The 21,220-nt window shown below is 34.9% G+C and overlaps 1 protein-coding gene across 1 annotated transcript; it reads right to left on the reverse strand.

Annotated features, from left to right (window-relative positions):
* Positions 1-73: 73 nt before the first annotated feature.
* Positions 74-20,748, reverse strand: LOC127941643 (glutamine--fructose-6-phosphate aminotransferase [isomerizing] 2-like). The gene is made up of 19 exons (XM_052536948.1): positions 20,582-20,748; positions 19,260-19,367; positions 18,879-18,974; positions 18,661-18,786; positions 17,470-17,528; positions 15,610-15,744; positions 12,511-12,572; positions 8,857-8,936; positions 8,280-8,397; positions 7,849-8,012; positions 6,399-6,494; positions 5,898-5,995; positions 5,435-5,555; positions 4,873-5,030; positions 3,794-3,908; positions 3,566-3,693; positions 3,313-3,480; positions 2,680-2,841; positions 74-1,133 (listed from the first exon to the last, which is right to left on the reverse strand). The coding sequence occupies exons 1-19, from the start codon at positions 20,586-20,588 to the stop codon at positions 1,089-1,091; spliced, it is 2,046 nt and encodes a 681-aa protein (XP_052392908.1). The 5' UTR covers positions 20,589-20,748; the 3' UTR covers positions 74-1,088.
* Positions 20,749-21,220: the final 472 nt, after the last annotated feature.

Here is a 21,220-nt window from a genome sequence, read left to right on the forward strand (position 1 = left end):
CTGTAGGGAAATGAATGGATAAATACATAAATGACAATAAAATCATATGGAATGAATAAAGTTACTGACACTGTTGTTGGTTGCATTGCTTTTTATTTACTAGCAATTATTAAGAAATATAAAGCATCTTTTTATATTTATAGCTGCTCTTTATGGTATAACCCTCAACCCATAACTTTTAAAAAGTATGATTTTAAAACTGATTTTAAAGGATGTATATGACAACTATACCAGGGAAATACGTACCAGGGAAATTATGTTTTAAACCAACCAGGAAAAGTCACAAAGAATTTTGTCCCAGTAAGAAAGAAAAAAAAAGTTATGATGAGGGTTTGAAATCTTATTTCAGCACAAACTATATAGATTACAAAAATTCATCACTAAAATAATTCATTAAAAAAAAAATTAAATACATGTCCAATAACACAATGATTTTTCCTACAACAAGTGCTTCACAGTCGAAGTAAACTAACAGTACGGTAAAATTTCCAGTGGAACCCAGTTATTTATATTATAGTTATGCTAAGATAACTGAATGCTAAGTTCATGTGATTTAACACTTGTTTGCTCCAGCTGAATTTTTGGCATAATTTTCTGTAGTACAGAGAAATATGTGCAATGTAATAATAATGACAATTTACAAATAGTGTTTCCTAGCAAACAATGGGTAATAAGACTTCATTTTAAAACCAATTCACACTTGCACATCCATGTGCTTCCACATCTACACATCACTTCCTTACCCACTTAACATAACTATGATCTTTGGTCCCTATGATTGGTGGCAAGTTTCTTGGACACACAGATTAATTTATTGTACTTCGGTTTTGTCAGAGGTAAACATTTGACTTAGTTGTTATTCTTCAGGATTGTTTAAGAGCTGAGAGAAAAGGGTGTAAGACACAGTTTAGGGTTCCCTTCATTTGCACTTGGATGTTGAGGCACTTGGACTTCAGGGATTTGATCATAATTCATAAATACCCACACTCCCACATTCATACAGACGTAAACACACACACTAGTAATTGCACTTTGGTGGTCAGAATTCTCCTCTTCTACTTTGATTAGTTCACATTTCCTGGGAAGAGTCACTCTACGGTCACAGATTTGGCCAGGTTTCTCGGGCAGTCCACCTGATGAGAATAATAAAAAAAAATTATGATATGTAATAAAAATGAACATGAAAGATTCTGCAAAAAGCTAATCTTTTTTGTATTGATTGTTTATTTAAAATGGTTCTAAAAAAAGTGACAAATGAATATATATATATATATATATATATATATATATATATATATATATATATATATATATATTACAATAAAATACATAATAAAAATATAATTCATCCAAAATAAATGTTTTTATAATATATTTGATATAGTAATATAAAAGTGTATATATATATATATATATATATATATATATATATATATATATATATATATATATATATATATAAAATATGAGTATATAATTTGGATGCGATTGACAGCACTAAAAAAAATACAATATTTTATTTCGAAATTATTCTAATTACAAAAGAATTAGCAAAATACTATTTGAAAAGGTTTATATTTAAGGACTAACTACATTTACTGTCTGAACCTTTATTCTGACGGCACCCATTCACTAAAGCGGATCCATTAGTGAGCAAGTCATGTAATACTAAATTTTTCCGGTAACATTTTACAATAAGGTTCCATTAGTTAATGATAGTTAATGTAACTAACATGAACAAACAATGAAAAATACATTACAGTGTTTATTATTCTTTGTTAATGGTAATTACTGAAAATACGGTAGTTCATGTTAGCTCAGTGCATTAACTAATGCTAACAAGCACTACTTTTGATTTTAATAATAAATTAGTAAATGTTGAAATAACAGTAAATGAACAATGTACTTCTCCGTGTGACTTGCATCAAAGTTTAACTGTCAGCAAAAGTCCACTGAATGATAGCTGGATCCGAAATCCCCCCCCCCCCCCACACATAACTTTACATAAGGCACTATTCAAGTGAACTCATTCAATCCCACAATGCACCGCAAAAACGAGTGTGCAACTGGTGCATGCTCAATGGCTAGAGAATACCCATAATGCACTGTGGGAGTCACGTGCCGAATGAATTTCCGTGTTTCGCCAGAAGATGGCTCCCGAAGCTGAATAATCAATCCGTCCGTATTACAAAGTGCTCAATAAATGGCTTACAGCATAATACAACACAGGTAAAAAAAAATATTGTAAATTGATTCTTCAATTGTTTAATTAGGACTTATACATAATTTCTGTGGCAGAGTTCAAGATAAATCCTTTAATCTAAAAACTACTTGAGCCTCTAGTTTCAAATGATTAATAAACAGCCACGCACAAACTATGCAAAAGCGGGAGTTCTTTCTGTGCACTCAAAAGCGGCTCTTCAATGTGAGGACATCTCACCTTCAAGGACTCGACAGATTAAATGAACCCAGAGAAGAGTTCTGTGTGAAAGAAGGCGGAGCCTCAGCTCAAAAACCTCTTATGATGTAATCATCACGGACATGTTCTAAATTACATCACATCAGTTCGTTTTTCGATTTCGCTTGAAGTACATCAAGGCCCTTAGTGGAACATCACCTTAAGCAGGTTTTTAGATATATAAATCTTTTAATAAATGAATAATGGAAAGGTAAACGTACATCATATCCTCTGAGAACAGCCAGATGGAAGGATATGAGCTGCAGTGGAATGACACTGAGGATGCCCTGCAGACAGTCCACTGTGTGAGGCAGTTCAATGGTCTTGTATGCCATTTTACTGATCTCTGGGTCGTCCTGGCAGCAAAGGATGATGGGGCGGCCCTAAAAGATGAAGTGTTGAATGATTGGACATATTTCCAGACAGGAAATTGATAATTCTATTCAGCAAGAATGCATTAAATCTATCAAAAGTGACAGTAAAGACATAATGCTACAAAAAAAAATATTTCAAATTTCAATTTCTATTCATCAAAAAGATAAGAAACCTAAATCACAATTTCCACAGTTTTAAAAATGTATTATATAAGAAATGATTTTTTTTTTTAGCATCAAACCAGAATATTATAGTAAATTGTAAAATATCATGTGACACTGAAGTAAGACTGACGCAATGATGCTGAAAATTCAGCTTTGCCCTCACAGGAATAAATGACTTTTTAAAATATATTAAAATAGAGAACAGCTTCTGATTAAATAAATGCCTTGATGAATATAAAACACTTCAAAACCATTCAAAAATCTATTTTATCGGTAGTTTACTGGTGGACTGTTTTATCACATTATGATTGTTACCTGTCTGGCAGTGACCTGCTGCAAAGCGTTATGGCACTTTTGGTAGCAAGCATCTCTCATGATGATCATGATGACAGGCATATGCTTGTCAATCAACGCCAATGGGCCGTGCTTCAACTCTCCAGCCATAATGCCCTCTGAGTGCATGTAAGTGATCTCTTTTATTTTCTACAGGGCATAAAGACCAAGAAAATGTGATTGACTAAACAACACTTCTCTTGACATGATCAGTTATATCCTGCATCATACTCACCAGAGCCCCCTCTAGGCAGGTGGAGTAGTTGTAGCCTCGACCCATGACTAGTAGAGACCTCTGATGGTGGAGCTCATCTGCAATGCTTTTGATTTTGTCATCAAGAGCCAGAACTTCCTTGATCAGCTCTGAATGGAAGGCGATGGCAAGGTTAATCTTATCTCAAACCACATTTGAACTGCTGCGTAAAATACACAGGTCATTAAGGCAATTATGTCAAATACCCACCTGGCAGTTTCTTGAGGCCATTGATGATCTCCAGTCTTCTCTGCTGCATTGAAAGCCTGTCTTCACTCATCATCAGGGCAAACATGATCAGAGACACAAACTGACTAGTGTAGGCCTGCACATAATCAGAAGACACAATTAATATGGAATTAGTAGCACACAAACACATAAAAAGGACGGGGGAGAAACAAACAATGTACAATATAATATAAGATAATTTTTTTTTTTAATTAATAGTATTATTTATCAAGGATACATTAAACTGACCAAACATGAGTTAAGTCTTTTATATTGTACAAAGGATTTCAATTTCAAATAAATGCTGTTCTTTTGAATTTTTCTTACTAACCAGTGAATCCTGAAAAACTTTATCAGTTTTTTTTTTTTTTTTTTTTTACTTTACCTGTTTTTGATAATATAATAAGACATTATAACTTAATCAAAACTTGGAGCACTAAATCAGCAAATGCAGCATTGCCATCACTCAAATAAGATTTAATATAGAAAATATTCATTATAAACTGTAATAATAGTTCACAATATGACTGTTTTTAGACATTACCAACCCTAGCCCAAACTTTTAAACAATAATATAATATAATATAATATAATATAATATAATATAATATAATATAATATAATATAATATATAATTAGTGCTGTGAAATGATTCATCGCGTTTAATTGAATCCAAAATAAAAGTTTTTCTTCACATAATATATGTGTGTGTACTGTGTATATTTATTATGCATATATAAATACAAACAGATGCATGTATATATTTAAGAAAAATATGTAATGTTTATATATTCAATATATTTATATATAATATATAAATTATATGAATAAAATATATATTCTAAATATATACTGTATGCGTGTGTCTTTATACATGCATAATAAATATACACAGTACAAACATATATTGAGTAAACAAAAACTTTTTTTATCTGAATGCAATTAATCTTTTGACAGCACTAAATAAAATAAATATAAAATAATATGTTTATATATTAATACTTTATTGATATTTGTAATTTTTTGGCCAACATGTTGATTTTCATTGGGCTCTATAGTACCTTAGTGCTGGCAACTCCAACCTCGGGGCCAGCATTGATGTGAACTCCACAGTCGGTCTCCCTGCAGATGGAGCTGCCAACAGTGTTGGTGACTCCCACAGTCAGTGCTCCGCGCTGCTTACAGTAGCGTAATGCCATCAGAGTGTCTGCCGTCTCACCTGATTGAAAGAAATTATCAATATAAGCAAAGCAAACCACTTTTTCAGCATCACTGATATGCATGAGTGAGTGTCATCAACCAAAAAACCCTGCTGCATCAGTAACAGTATTTTACTCTACTCAATAAAATCAAATGTTAAGAGTCCTCAAAAAATGTAAGCATTGATATTCAAGTCTGACTTTTAAGCGCAGAATTTGACATCCTGAAAATTTGGAGCGAAGTTTTCTTGAGAAACAACTTGAGCTTTTTTTTTTCCTGTCTTATTGCCATCTAGGTACATGTATCTGGAGATTATATCACCTCATGCACTTACAGTTGTGTAATTCAGTGCCATATCAGTTCAAAGGTTATTATTATCAATGCTTTAATTGCTGAATAAAAGTCATGAGAGCTGCACTTTACCCGACTGGCTGATGAAGAAACAGACATCATCTCTGAAAACGGGTGTGATGCGGTCTAGGAAATCACTGGCCAACTCGACCATAACAGGAAGCTCAGTCAACTCTTCAAGGATCTGACGTGTCTGCGCAGAAAATAATGCTGAAATCATGTGCTCAAGTCAGGAAAAATGTACAGCCAACTGGTCAGCGATGTCCTTCAATATACGAAATCGGTGTGTTGCCATGGATGACAATCAAATATACAGCTTACCAGTCAATTTACAGTACAAAAAAAAAAAAAAAATACAAAAATGACTGTTCAATGTAACACTCCATATATAATGTTTTCAAAGAGCCTTGCAATGTAAATGGATAACACATAGCAAACACACATGCAAAAAAACATTTAATTTTTCCATAATTTTCATCTTTAAAGCAAACAATTGTTCTCTGTTATGTTCCAGACAAAAAATGCTAAAACGTACTGCCACTGCTGCATGGTAACTGGTTCCACAGCCAATCAAGATCAAGCGTCTGCATCTCTTGATCTCCTTCAGATGGTCAGACAGGCCACCAAGAATAACTGTGCAAACAAATGAAATTAGCCTCAAATGATCTGATTATAAGATTCTTTTTTACAAATAATGTTCATTTTCTTGCATAGACTGATTGTTTCTCTTCATAAAATGCTAATATATTGTCAGGAGCCATGAGTATTAATTTTGTGTTGACTCTCAAAGTTACGATATCCATGCACTTTTTTTTATCACAAAGGACCATAGTTTAAGTAAACAATCTTCTTTAATGGTTTAATGAAGAAATAAAAGTAATCTAGTAAATTAACCGCAAATGTTCATTTTTGGGGGAGCTATCCCTTTAAGAATGGTTCTAATTTTGCTGCACTTTCAGGGTTGCGCCACAAAAGATAATTTAATCTAATTTAATTTCACTTGGATGTTCTGGCAAAGTGGAAGGTCATGTTGTACCTGTGTTGGTGTCAAAAAAGATTCTGCCTCTCATGGTGTTGACAACAGATTCAGGCTGCTCAAAGATCTCCTTCTGCATGAAAGCCTTGAAGTTACCTAAAGGTATAAAACAGTGTGAGCACAAAAACAAAAACTACTGTACCAAAGTCAAGGTGACATTTGGCATGAAAAGTCATTACTATCAAACCAAAGAGCTGATGGAGAGATGCCAATATGAACGGAACTTCTCCAAAATTGTCTTTTTGTGTTCCACTGCCAAACTAACAGCAAATGGGTTTGGTGCATTACTTAGTACACAGTGTCAGAATAAATTTTTATCTGAACAAAAAACAATCTGTCAAAACAGTTAAGAAACGTAGTGCATAATGCCTGCAACACCAAGGTCATGGGTTTGATTCCAAGGAAATGCAATGATTGATATGTACATACTTTAAATGGAATATTTTTTTATTGATTTTTTTATTGTATTTTATACTTTATCTAATTCTTCATTTTTCACTTTTTATTATTTACTAATAAAATCTCAGTGGTCAGGTGTTTTTTTTTAAACGGACTGTTCACCAAAAAATTCTGTCATCATTTACTCAGCCCCAAGCTGTTTCAAAAGACATTTTGAAGTATGTTTGTAACCAAACAGTTGCTGACAGACATTAAACTCCATAGTATGAATAATAAAAAAAAATAATACTAATAAAATTCTATATATATATGAGCAACTGTAGCTATTAAAGGGTTACTCCACCCCAAAATGAAAATAAAAAATTTGTCAATAATCTGGGTTATATGAAGCAACGGGAAAACTTTTTGTAAGTGAAGTAAACAAAAATAACAAATGTATTCAATAAATCTGTGTCACTCCATATCATCGTGCTGGGTGTGCTCTTCTGTGTCCTCCGCGCCACAAGGATGCGCTGTTTTATTTCAAATCAAAGCTAAATACACGTAGAAACAGGTGATATGGTGTTATGGAGTGACACAGAGGAGACTGTTGACAAATGAATTATTGAAGAAAGTCGTTATTTTAGTTTTCTTCACTTACAAAAAGTTTTCCCGTTGCTTCATATAACCCAGATTGCACGTCTGATGCCAGATGACAGAGTATTCTGACGACAACTTTTTGGACATTTTATGGACCTTGACACTGTCATTTACTTGGCAGTCTATGGGACCATCTCAAGCCTCCAGGTTTTAATCCGAAATATCTTTAATTGCGTTCCGAAGATGAACGGAGCTTTTACGTGTTTGGAACGACATGGGGGTAAGTGATTAATGACAAAATTTTCATTTTGGGGTGGAGTAACCCTTTAACTAACATTCTTCAAAATATCTTTATCTGTGTTCAACAGAAGAAAGAAATTCATACAGGTTTGGAACAACATGAGGGTGAGTAAATGAAATGTTCAATTTTGGGAGAACTGTCCCTTTGGATGTTGTTAGTGTTATCTGGGACCTTTCATGATCTGCTGGAGCTCCATCTGTAGGGTCTGAATGACTCGGACGGAGTCTTCGCCTGCTTTACGCTTAATACGGTGCACATACAACTTCCCCTCATTCACCACAGCGACATCATCATCCTCCAGATAAATCACCTTGTTGGTATGCTCAATGATAGCACTGAGAGAGAAAAATAAAAGTAAACACATATTTTAGTTGTACTATCACAATTACGAGTGTAATGAGGCTATGTGGCCAGCAGGGTGCATTGCTGATCTGACATATTTATTCAGTTTCATCTCCATTTCAGTTCCAAAAATGTTCAATTTCATCTCCAAAAATTGTATAATCTGTTTAACCTGGACATCTGCAATCTTTAGGTTTCATAATGAGAAACAATAATGTTAATATTACACTGTCGAACGCTCAATGTAATATGTGTGTTACCTAGCATCAGACGCTAAGTAAAACTCCACCGCCAGTTTGTCATCGATTGAGTGCAAGGCATTGGTACTCCCCCTTCGGTTCTGTTCGTTTTTCTCCTGTTCATTTGTCCTGGAATCACCTTGAGGGGAAAGGAAATAAATCCATACTTCTTAAAAAAATACAATAAAATTGGTGAAATATTAACAGAGAATCGTTGCTTAAAGCAGGAAACAAACTCAGGTGATTTAATATTATTCAGAGTCTTCATTTCATTTTTTTATTTCATAAAAAAAAAACATCTTTAAATGTTTAAAACCAAATATTCACAATGCAACAGGATATTTTATACTTCCACTTTATAATCATCCTTTTATTATTTTATGTCATGATTAAAAAAAAAACAAATCTAAATCTAGGGAGGTCCTACTCACTAATGATGCAAATGCGAATGAAATGTTCAGCAAACAAATACACTATGGCTGTGGTTTTGGGGTGTTCATTTACTTCTTGGCAGCACAGTGTGAGATGAAAAACTCATTTCTAATGAGCAGAACTGGTTTGGGGAGATGAGATGAGACAGGTGGATGAGAAGACTTACCACAGTTGTACTGGACAGGGATCTGCTCTGTGGAAAGCTCATACTGACTGCGCACACCGATGAGCAGTGGACTGCCCCTCCTGTTTGAAAAAAAGATGAGATAGACAGATACATTTTCTGCTGACTACGTATGCAAAGCATGCTCTGTGTGTGTAAAAACGGACAAAGACAACAGATCAAATCTTTAAAAAAAAAAAAAAAAACATGTTGCATAATTTTTTTTTTCTTTTGTTGTTTTTATGGAACAACAGCACACCTGCTGGACTTTGCCCTAGTTTCAATGTGCAGTGCCTCTGCTCTTCCATTGGGTGAATGGTGTTAGCTTAGCACTGCTGTAAACAAGACACCTGTGTTAAGGAGTTAAGGAGAGGTTTTTCACACTCTCTATTTAATATCCTTGTTAAGGTCCGCCCCACCTCCCCTCTGTTTGAGGAAATACTTCAGACCTGTCCTTTGCATGCACCACCTATCTTGCTCGGCGCAGCCCCACAGTCCCTTATGCTGACGTGCCAAATGGGTTCACACTAGAGCACTTTCTCAGTGCTTACTTTGTTTGAACTGGTTGGGCTGTTGCATTTCAGTGTGCGTAGCAAACGAAATGTTCACCGTCCCATGAACTGTATTTGGGATTTTAAATCTGGACCAGCTGGTCAGAACAGAAATGTTGATAGTCAACACCCAACAGCAAACCTTTTGAGATGGTTTTGCTCTGGGGGTCATGTGTAGTCAAATGACAGTCAAATGAAGGTGAGACAGGAAGTAAGAGAAAATGGAAGCGATGTGCTAATGTTATTGTGTTCTTTGGGATGGATTTCTTCAAAAGAGCATATGAAAAATATACACAAACTTGGAATCTAGGATTTAAGACGGACTCCATTTTAACAGTTTTAAGACCGACTCCATTTTTACAGTAACAGTTTTTTTTTTTTGTATTAATTATATACAATGAAAGTATTTATTGTAGAATTGGCTAATGTAGAATTATCGTAGATTTATCTTTATTTTTATATTTCAGTATTTTTAATGTTTATCAGTTTTCATTTTAGTTTTTATTTTGTTATGTGCTTTTTGTCCTGTTTATATTTTATATTTCGATTTAGCTTTAATGTATTTTTATTTCAGTTTTAGTTTCAGTTTTGATTTTTTTCAGTTAGTTACCAAGAGAGCATTTATATAATTTTTCATCTAATATTCATATATTTTATATTAATTAATGAAAAATTACACAGATTTTAGTAGTATTATTATTATTATTATTATTTTTTTAGTTTGCGCTTTAGTTTACAATAATAACAATAATTGACTGATATGAGTGGTGCTTGTAAAAGTTACCGCTATGACTCAAAGGTGTTGTGGAAGCATTTATCATGCTGCTACTACTACTGTTGGTGGTTGCTAGGGTGCTCTGGATGGTTGCTAGGGTGTACTACTGAGTGAATTTATTTTAGGGCTATAAAAGTTAGTGTTAATTTAAAGCTTATCTAAAATGAGAATTCTGTTATCGTTTATTTACCCTCATAACTTATGTGTAACATAAAAAGATGCATCTTTGTGAAATGCTTCTGTGTGTTTTATTGCACACAATAAAAGTCACTGGGATTTGTATGGACAAAAAGATCCTTTAATATATCTTCTTGTTCTATAGAAGAAAAAAAAACACCTTTTAGGTTTGGATGACATGAAAGAATATCATTTCGATGATATTTTAGTCATTTGTTTTAGAAAAAAATCTAAATGAAAACATACTGAATTTATTATATTAGCCTAAATCCCTCATCATATTTGGGGGTTCTTGGCTTCAAAGCGTTTCAAAAGCCCTTAGCATAAGTGAGCATATTCAAAGAAATGGTGTAAAAAAAACAACAAAAGCATTTTTTTCTTGCAACATGTCTTGCAACATGGCCTGTCCTAAAATGTTCCCTTCACAGTAGGACAGAATTGACCAAAACCAACAATACATTTGTTCATAATCAGAGACAGGAAGATGGGAATAATTAACTACAGGCTTCAAAATTATATATAGAGGGTCAGTGTACCAACCAAGCATGGTGAAATAACCCTTCATAAACACCTTTGTTAAACCCTGACATTGGACAACTCCAGGAGGCACTGCTCTCTGAGAATCTTAGTTCCTTGTCTTTAAATGTGCACATTGTAACTTAACATCATAAATCTTATCTGCCAACAGCGGATTGTAACCCTCTGGCTCCTGTACACATTAGTAAAGTTCAAGTATATTTTTTAAGTAAACTTTATGTAGCAAGTATACAAATTTCAGTGTTCTAGTAGTATAGGGTGGATTAGTGTAATGTGGGACACTGACTAATGTGGGACACCTAAGCTTCATTGCATTTATCTCTTCTTTTACAACATTAAAGTGAACATGATTGGTGTTGAATTCAAGCAGGGGTGTCAAGTTATTGAAATCACTTGACTTTCTGGAAATTATGCCAGAAATGTGGCCAAGAAAATCAACAAACCGGAAGTACCTCTTGTAAAGTTCACTGAAATGACAGTGACATAGGATTTAGACTAAATTAACTTTAAGGATATAAATCTGTTCTAAATAAAACAATGTTCTAAATTGTTATCAAAACATATTTGTGATGAATTTATACATCAAATTTTCAATCATATTCTTAAAATGTGTTGAGAAAATTTTCTATTTTAAGAAATCTTTGTAGTCCCACTTTAGAAAATTGTTTATTGTTCATTATAATTATAAATTATTATAATTAATAATTTAAAATTATTATTATTGTTGTAAATAATAAATTACACAAACACAAAAAATTACAAATTCTTAAACAATTTGGCACAAGGAGTACTAATATATGTGCCATTTCCCCTTAAATTACAATATCTGAGGTATTTCTACTGATTTAGATAGGGACCATCTTGGGGATTTCATAATGATAGAGCATTTTGGTGTATCATTTTGGCTTCATATGGAAATATGATGCACAGGTCAAAATGGCTAAAGGTATACCACATTACCCTAATCCACCCTACTTGTAAGTGTACTGTTTCCAAACTCCTTGGGACTAAATTGGCCCAATTTCTAGTATATAAAGTATACTTTTAAGTATACTTTAAGTATAAAAGTAGCAAACTTTGAGTATACAATTAGTTTACCTCTATGTTTGTAGTACTGCTATTATACTAAAAGTGAAATAAAATTTTGAATAAAAAGCTGAAAAAAGACTATGAATGATGATCAAAATGTATATGGAGTCGATCAACCTCCCAACGCTTGACTGTAATTATTACCTCTTCATTTTATTCCATAAATGTAAAGTTTTAAAGCTGTTTCATGTCAGATGATCGTGTTAGATTACATGTGTTAGTATGTGTTGTTTCTTTTTTCTTCTTCACTTGTGTTTTTTTGGACATTCTGTGCAGAAGATGTGTACTAGCGCCTTCTATAGTATAATTATGAAAACACGGATTCTAGGAATATTTTAAATATATTTAGAATTTTTGTAAGTATAAGTCAAATATACTAATAGCACACTTGAATAAACGTATTTTTCTTAAAGGCTGGCATGTAGAGAAATGATGGGAAAAGATTAATCTCAGAAGATGGATAAAGCAAGAATGGAAGAAGGAAACTTGAGTGTGTTACAGTTCAGAGAAACCATAGCTCTCACTGACCTGGTGGCAACTGCCACTCCTGGGAAATGAATGCTTTTGAAAACCAGAGCAAATGCCCCTTCCTGAGGAAAGATAGAGAAAAAAAACGGTGAATGAGACAAATGTTCGTCGGTGAAGCACAGGAATAGCTGAGATACGGATCTAAATAGAAACATCATTATTCTATTGAAAAGGCAAAGGTAGGGTCTCGCGTTTCTTTGGTAGTCCCCCCCAGAGAGGTGGAGAGAGCACGGGGAGCTGAGAGGAACAGAGCTCCACAGTGAGGGTTGAACTGAAGGGAATAGGGACCCACTGTGCTGAAAGAAATCATATTTGCCCCTACCTCCTCACTGAGCCTCTCCTGATTCGCTGCCCAGAGGAAAGTACACAGACACCAGTTCACACATATTTAATCCAAAAACAATGATACGGGACTCACTGTGTAGACATGCTTTTAATTGCTCTATCTATCTATCAACACACGCACACAAACACACACACACACACACAGAGTATGTGTACACTACCATGCGGAAGTTTCTGAAAAAGAAATTGCTCAACAAGGTTGAATTCATTTGCATAGAAATGCACTGAAAACAGACAAGTATAAAATATTATTACTTTTACTATATATATATATATATATATATATATATATATATATATATATATATATATATATATATATATAATATGTTATTCAATTGATAAGAGGTGGATTAAGAAGGTTAAATGCCACACATGTAATTTTGTCTATTTTGGGACTTATAATGCAGCAATATTATTTGTTTTAAGATCCAGATTCACAATTTAGTGCCTAGAGGACAATGGGATCTTGGACCCTGATGAGTCCATGACTGCCCGGGACAGCTTATTTCTGTTATTAAGGTATTTTTACTATTACAATATGATTAACACAAGCTTTCGAAAAAAATAAATAAAAAAATATTTAATATATTTTCAAAAATTGTTTATTTAATTAATTTGCTATCTTTATTAAGTTAAATATATAATCCAAAAACAATGATACGGGACTCACTGTGTAGACATGCTTTTAATTGCTCTATCTATCTATCTATCTATCAATCAACACACGCACATAAACACACACACACACACACACACACACACACACAGAGTATGTGTACACTACCATGCGGAAGTTTCTGAAAAAGAAATTGCTCAACAAGGCTGAATTTATTTGCATAAAAATGCACTGAAAACATAGACAAGTATAAAATATTATTACTTTTACTATATATATATGTTATGCTGTTATCAATTTTATGATATTTAGTTTTAATATTTTACATTAAAAAGTTTATCTGCCGAAAGCGGATTGTAACCTTCTGGCTGGTCCTGATGTATGAAAATATATATGAAACATATTAATTTAAATAATTTCTAATTATTTTGCATTACAATAATGATACTTTTGGGGGAAATGTACTTAACCGTCATAAAAATAACAAACAAATATGCTTTAATTTACTTCAGAAAGCAAATCATTTATTATTTACTGCTAATTCTGAAGTGAAATATGACATGAAAAGCTACCTTGAGATTCACCACCATGTACTTCAGATCAGTGTATTTAATGCTGATAATAAAACTTAATTACAAAAACAGAAACAGAAACCTTTATTTTTAATGTGTGCGTGTCTTTTCTTGATTAAATACCCAAGTGCCAGAGCCTGTTTTAATTAGTCTCAGTGAGACTAGTTTTTCCTCTCTCCTCCCTTTCAAAGCAAGGAAGTTAATTAATGTTCCTTAGAAACCTGTAGCCACCGCATAAGAAAAAACTGCACACCTTAAAAGTTATCATCCTTTTATCTCACAGCGTTCCATTAGTAAGACTGCTGCCAAAGCAGGTTAGATAGCGAGCAATTAAAATTTTGTGTAATCAATTTACAGAAGCCATAAAACATGGAGAGTTCCATAGAGATGGTGAACAATGTGAATGTCACAGAGCCATGACGCTGATAGGAAGGTAGACTAGATTATTTAGATAAAGACTAGATTCGTATGAAGAATATCTCAAAGGGCATTTCCCTCGCTCATACAACATCACTGAACAATGTTTGGATAGAGATGAACTTCCCCGCAGAGAATATATTATGGCATTGAGAGTAGTCCAAAGGTGCTGGCAATGTATCATAAAACAAGCTCCAGCTATCTACATTTTAAAATCACAGTAAAATCAGTCACCTGGAGACGAGGAAGAGCCGTTCACCACACTATTAAGTGCTAATAAATGTTGCTATTGGTTATATAACTGACAATGAGGAAGACCAAAATCAATTTGTCAAAGACAAAGAGGCTTACGAGAAAAATGTATTAAAATGCAGTTAGCTCTTAGCTAACTTAACTAGAGAAGAGATAAATGCAGAAAAAGTGTTTGCTAATAAGCTTTTGTAAAGTTTTTATGTTTTACTTAGTGCTGCCGAACGATTAATCGCGATGAATCGCATCCAAAAGAAATGTTTTTTGTTTACATAATATATATGTGTGTGTGTACGAAGTATATGTATTATGTATATATAAATACACACGTGTAACGATTTGCCTACTGTGGCGGAGATGAGGAGATGAAAGAAACCAAATGGATTAATATCAAAGGGATTTATTTCCGAACACGGGCAGGATAACAAACGTAGACTCATGGATTGACAACCAATACCGGAGAAGGTAAAATCAGAAACAAAGGGTTTATATTAAGGGACTAATTATGGAAATCAATGGGACAGAGCTGGGATCAAATAAACACAATCAGGGCAGGAACAGGAAGACCAAAAAAAAAAAAACGGCATGGAAACATATGGGGAGCAAAACACCTGTATATTATATAAACAAAAACTTTTATTTTGTATGCGATTAATCATTTGACAGCACTAGTCTTATTTTGTTTATCTGTGAGAACTTAACTATCATGGCCAAAAACGAGTAACTAACTACCCCTCAAACAAAGTACGTCTGAACTTCTTTTCCTGAAAACGAGCAAGAACTGGCCTTTAACTTTCACAATCCGAGCAAAGGGTTCCCAGAGGCATGTGAGTAAGACCACCCCCTCATCCCAAACACACACACACTCCCACACACGTACACACTCGTGATGCTTACCAGCTGCTTGATGACGCGCTCCACTAGGGTGGAGAAGGACACATTCTCATTCTCGCGGTTGTCATAGAGATACTTGATCAACTTCGGGATGACCTCTGTGTCTGTGTCCGACTCGAACTCATAGCCTTTAGAAACCTTCAATGGGTCAGGATGGAAAAGCCATGGTTACAGACACAAGGACAAAAACAAAACATGGAAAAGAAATCAGAGATAAATGAAACTGAAAGAGAGAGAAAGTGAAATACTGAACATAATAGCTTTGAACATTTCCTCGTTTCTTATGAATTTCGAATTTCTCAAGTTGATCACACAGATATCCCAACTCTACATCTACGACGAACAGACAGCTCCTTGGTTTGAAAGTGACTTCTGTGTGAGGACCGCACAAACATCGCTACACCCCTGACAAGGGCCCTTTTTTGCCTGTGAATTCTGACCAGAATTTTGCTAATACAATCACACCCTTACAATCATGATGACATCAAAACTGACTAAATTCCACTCTAACTCTATGTGGTTTAATGTTTCTGTTTGTTATTTCATATGATTATAAATTTGACTATATTTAAGATTTTAATACATTGTTCTTTGACAACGACCGACGATTGAAATGACTTTTCTTTTCCGCGTTAATGTCAATAAGGCTGTTTAGGCTACTAGATAATGTTAACCAGTAGCCAAACAGATCTTTAAGGCATTGTTTTAGCAAACTCGCATTTGTTCTGGTTCCATTCTGGTACAGTGGCTAGAGAAAAGAATCACATTTTGTTGCTTTTCAGCCTGAAATGAAGACGGACACAGCTTTTGTTTTATCCAACTGTATTTACTCAGTGCAACTTATAATTTAAGTTAATTCATCTTATAATAAATCACCCAGTGAAAGACATAACACCTACATGTTAGAAAAAATTCAAATAAAATAAAAACAGAATCACTGAGTTGGAAAAAGTATCACCTCATCTTAAAAATGACTTATAAACTCAATCAGGTGTAGCTAATCACCTTCTCAATGGCACATGAAGATATCTTACTTTCAACTGTGAACAGCTGTGGTCATTTCGATTAGCTCAGCATAAAAAGAGCTTTCCTTGAGCATTTCAGTCCATGGTACTGAAGCAAACAAACAACTATGGATTGCAAGGCACTGTCAAAAGATTTTCAGGATAAAGTTGTGGACAGGCACAAGTCTGGTGATGGATAAAAAAAAAATTCAAAGGCTTTATCAATGCCTAAATGTACATTGAAGTCTATTATTAAGAAGTGGAAGGTTTGGTACAACACAGACCCTCCCTGGATCAGGATGTTGCTCTAAACTGGATGAAAGAGTCTGGTCGACAAAGAGGCCTAAAGCAGCTCTGAAGCAGTTACAGGAATTAATGACTGAGTGGTTATTGTGTGAATGTGACAACGATATCACAAATTCTCCACAAATGTGGCTTGTAAGGGAGAGTTGCAAAAAAAAGCCACTCCAAGAAAGGCCATATGCGGTCAACAATTTGTCTGGCGGAAATACAATACAGTTCACTCTGCAAACGACAGCATTCCTTCAGTAAAGCATGGAGGTGGTAAGATCCTGTAATGTGGGTGTTTTTCTGCAGAAGAGACTAGACACTTGTTAGGATAGAAGGAAAAACGGATGGGCAAAATAATATCAAATTCTTGAGGAAAATCTGCTGCCCTCTGTCAGAAAGTTGTCAATGGGAAGAAGGTTTACCTTCCAACATGACAATGACCCAAAGCACACCGCAAAACTGATTCTTTTTTATACCCACTGTATGTAGCACTTGCTTTCCACAGTCTAAAGTAAAATGGATGGCATGGCAAGGGCTCTAGTAAAGAGGTCATTAAAATACTGCTTACCAGGAACTTCTTCAGCTCCTTGTAATTTGTGATGATGCCGTTGTGGATGACAACAAATTCTGGAGAGAAACATAAGAAACAGAGGGAATATATTCAAAATGATTTCATTCATTTCAAGGGGAATGAGAACTTGGGTGAAAACACGGAAGTAAAAATACTAATTATACAAGGGTCTCGAATCCCATCCCTAGAGGGATACCTTCCTGAAATGGAATGAAGCTCTAACCTGTCTCAAGTTCAACCTGATAATCCTGAAGACCTTGATTAGCTGGTTTAGGTGTGTTTGATTGTAATGAAAAAAAAAATTAATTGTAACTGAAACTATGTGAGATGAGACTCTGCAGGAATGTCATTCACTCAAATGAATCCAACATCTATTAAAGTTCATACATTAATTAACTTTTACAAGCCGCTCACGGATGTAGGCCTACATGCCTTCTGTTTCAAAGTGAAACCAACTTGAATAATGTCTGTTTGACAAACTGTTCATGATCTTTGCACGGTGTAGTAATTTTATATAGATGCTATTGTTCAAAACTATTTGTCCTCATTGAAAGCACAACACTGGTAAAATATAAAAACAAAACAAACAAACACAAATTCTTTAGACGCACCCATAGTTTTCTCTTGATCTTAAAGACCTAAAGGCTTATAAGTTTAATGTGACACAAAAGTGTACTCCTATAAAGTACAAAATAATATGTATTTGTTTAATGCTGCTTTGTACAGATGTTCTTTGGATTATTCTCAAATCCATCTAGATAACATAAGCATAAGGTAAAATAAAATATAAATGAAAAATAAAACTTTCGAACCACACTGAATTTTGCCTGTAATATTGTTTCTATCTAGTGTCGAGCTGATCTGGAATCAGTAGCACAGCAAACTGTATGGCGAGGGGAACCTCCTGCTTCTTTACTTCTACCCTCTACTTTAGGTGTTTATTTTCTGAGGCAAATCTCACATCTGAACCCTCATTTTACAGCATTATGGCCTTTGCTCGTCTTTCATTTACAAGCACAATCTAATGGCTTTAAAGCCTGTGTTGGCTACCCAGCCCTATCTTTTCTGGATAAAGAGTTCACGAACTGACGGCAACCTCAGCTTCTTTACTAATGACCCGATATAAAGCAGATGGCCTTCATAAGGTCAGCTGATTTGTGTTGTTTCCCATCTCGCTTTATGTTTTACCATTGTTCTTGTCAGATCGTTGTGGGTGGCTGTTGAGTGAACTGGGCTCTCCGTGCGTGGCCCAGCGAGTGTGTGCGATGCCAAAGTGTGTGTCCAGTTCTGCCTCGAAGTCGATGGAGTTGTTCTCTGATAATACAAACAGTGAATAATCTGAGTGAATAAATCATTAAACCAAACACTTTAAAGACAAAGACTGATGATAAAGCAGGATTACATACTGTGGATGTCTTCATCAAGAGCTTTCACCTTCCCCGTCTTCTTATAGAGGCTGATACTAACAGCATGATCTTTCCCTGAGCCGTCTACTGCAACACCTGACCAAAAACATAGACAGTTTTCATCAACGAGCAACACCACTCACTCTATGTCTATTTCGAATTCTTAATAAATAGGAGGCTGAGCATGCAAAAAACACGATTAAGAGCACAATAATCCCCTTCACACAAGTTTCGACTGACTGCTTCAGCTACATCAGTGGAAGAACTGACGCTCCAGGTCCTCTGTGCTGCCAAGTTCCAAGAAACGAGGCCACTGTTCACGTCTTCAAGCCGTATCTGTTACCTGCGGAACACAGTGACATTACCCTCACGGAGTCTTACCTGCAGAGTCATAACCCCTGTATTCCAGTCTTTGAAGTCCCTTTATTAGGGTCTGTAAGATATCCCTCCTCGTCCGTGGCACTCTGTAATTCAGGTAGGCGAAAATTCCTGCCGGGCACAAGGTAACAAGGCTTGGAGAGTGTAGGATAGCTATGACATTTTATAGACTGAATGACAAAAGATGCCATTTCAAAATTGATTGGTTAAAGTGTATTGCTGAATATTGACAAGCATTTGTGATAAACTAACATATACTTTGTCATTTCTGATGAAACTTTTATATTTGAAATATAAAAAAAAAAAACATGACATACATGTTTCATTAGTAATTACACATATTTAATGATGATGTTGAAAATGTAGAACTTTTAAAATAAATTCATTTTAAATGCAGAACAACACTACATTTCAATTTAACATTAGAATATATACATATGCATTTTAAGTGCACTGAATAAAATTGAGTGCGCTTCTTTTTCACAAGGTCAGACGGAAAAACAGACAGACAGACAGACAGACAGATATATAGATAGATAGATAGATAGATAGATGGACATATTGTTTTCAGAAGCAACTACTTTACAGAAGAGCTTAGTTCTTATTAATATTAACACAATAACAGCAAATATTGTGGTAATGTGCTCTTCAAAACAACTTACAAATCAGTTTTTTATAAGACAGTGGTTTCTGAGCTAACCTCTGTCTCTACTCATCACCACAGTTGTCTCCCCAATACAATCAGAGAATAGGCCTACTAAATTACTTTGAGGCAAGGAGCTTATTAAAACTCCCTGAGTGCCAGACAAAGTGATAAAAGTTTACTTGACAAACTTTTAATCAGCCACGTCGCCGACTGAAAGTTGTGGATCCAGATTGTGTCTGGATGCGTCTTAAAACGCAGTGTTTGCCGCTTCCTAGACAGCATTCAAGTGTGTCACAAGCACATAAAGCCCAAAGCTAGTTATCAGGCAGCATATTTAAACTCTGTAGCTTCGCTAGCGCCTATGGTGTTCAGTCACGCTGTCTGCGTAGGGAGCTCCGCAGGTTTTGAGACACCTCTGTCGCACTACAAACCGGATCTGTCACTTCAGCTGTCACAACTCCGGTGAAGGATGGCCAGACCAATCAAATATTTACGCTGGCATGGCATCTCAATATTGATTCACGTTCACACACACACAGGCACGGATAAATAAAAACAGGCGATAACGATCTGAAGTAGGATTGTTATGACAGTATGAGAATACATTTATCTAATCACAGCCATTAATTTACAGTATTACTATTGCAGTAAAGTAATAATAATAAGAAGCTGAACTTACCGCACATCGTTCAAGTGTATTTTATTCTAATGTAAGGTAGTTTAGAGGGTCTGGTGGTGAAGTGGAGCGGAGAGAGTGGGAATATGATCCAAAGACTTCGAGGAGGAACTACGAACAGACGCCTGGCTTATACCTCAGAACCTGCTCCACCTCTGCTAACAGGAGAAAGTCAGCCACGCCCACCGCTCACTGATTGGAAGGACTGTGAGCTTCATTCTTGCTCGATACTCAAGATTCCTCTATTTGATCATGTTTTATGTTTAGAAACCTTATTCCATATATGATATTACAGACTACTGACTGTGTAAACACGCCCTACACAGGCTGTGTGCTGTGTCACATATTGGACATTTGCTTATCCAAATGTATGGAGGATTGTATTGTAAATTATGGTGAAGCAAAGAAGAAATGTAAAAAGGGCTGTTTTAATAGTTACAAACCGTAAGTAGGTTTATAACATATGTATAAATGACTGAAAAATAGATGAGAACACACAGTCACACTCTTGTATATATGAGGACAAACCACATTTCTATTGCTTTTGAATAGAGCTGAAAAACCTACCATATCCTATAAGAAGAACTTTCCAGTGTGCCAACTAGTCTTAGTTGCCCACATACGCTATATAGTAAAAAGGTT

Source organism: Carassius gibelio, chromosome A21 (genome assembly GCF_023724105.1).
Source record: "Carassius gibelio isolate Cgi1373 ecotype wild population from Czech Republic chromosome A21, carGib1.2-hapl.c, whole genome shotgun sequence".
NCBI lineage: Eukaryota > Metazoa > Chordata > Actinopteri > Cypriniformes > Cyprinidae > Carassius > Carassius gibelio.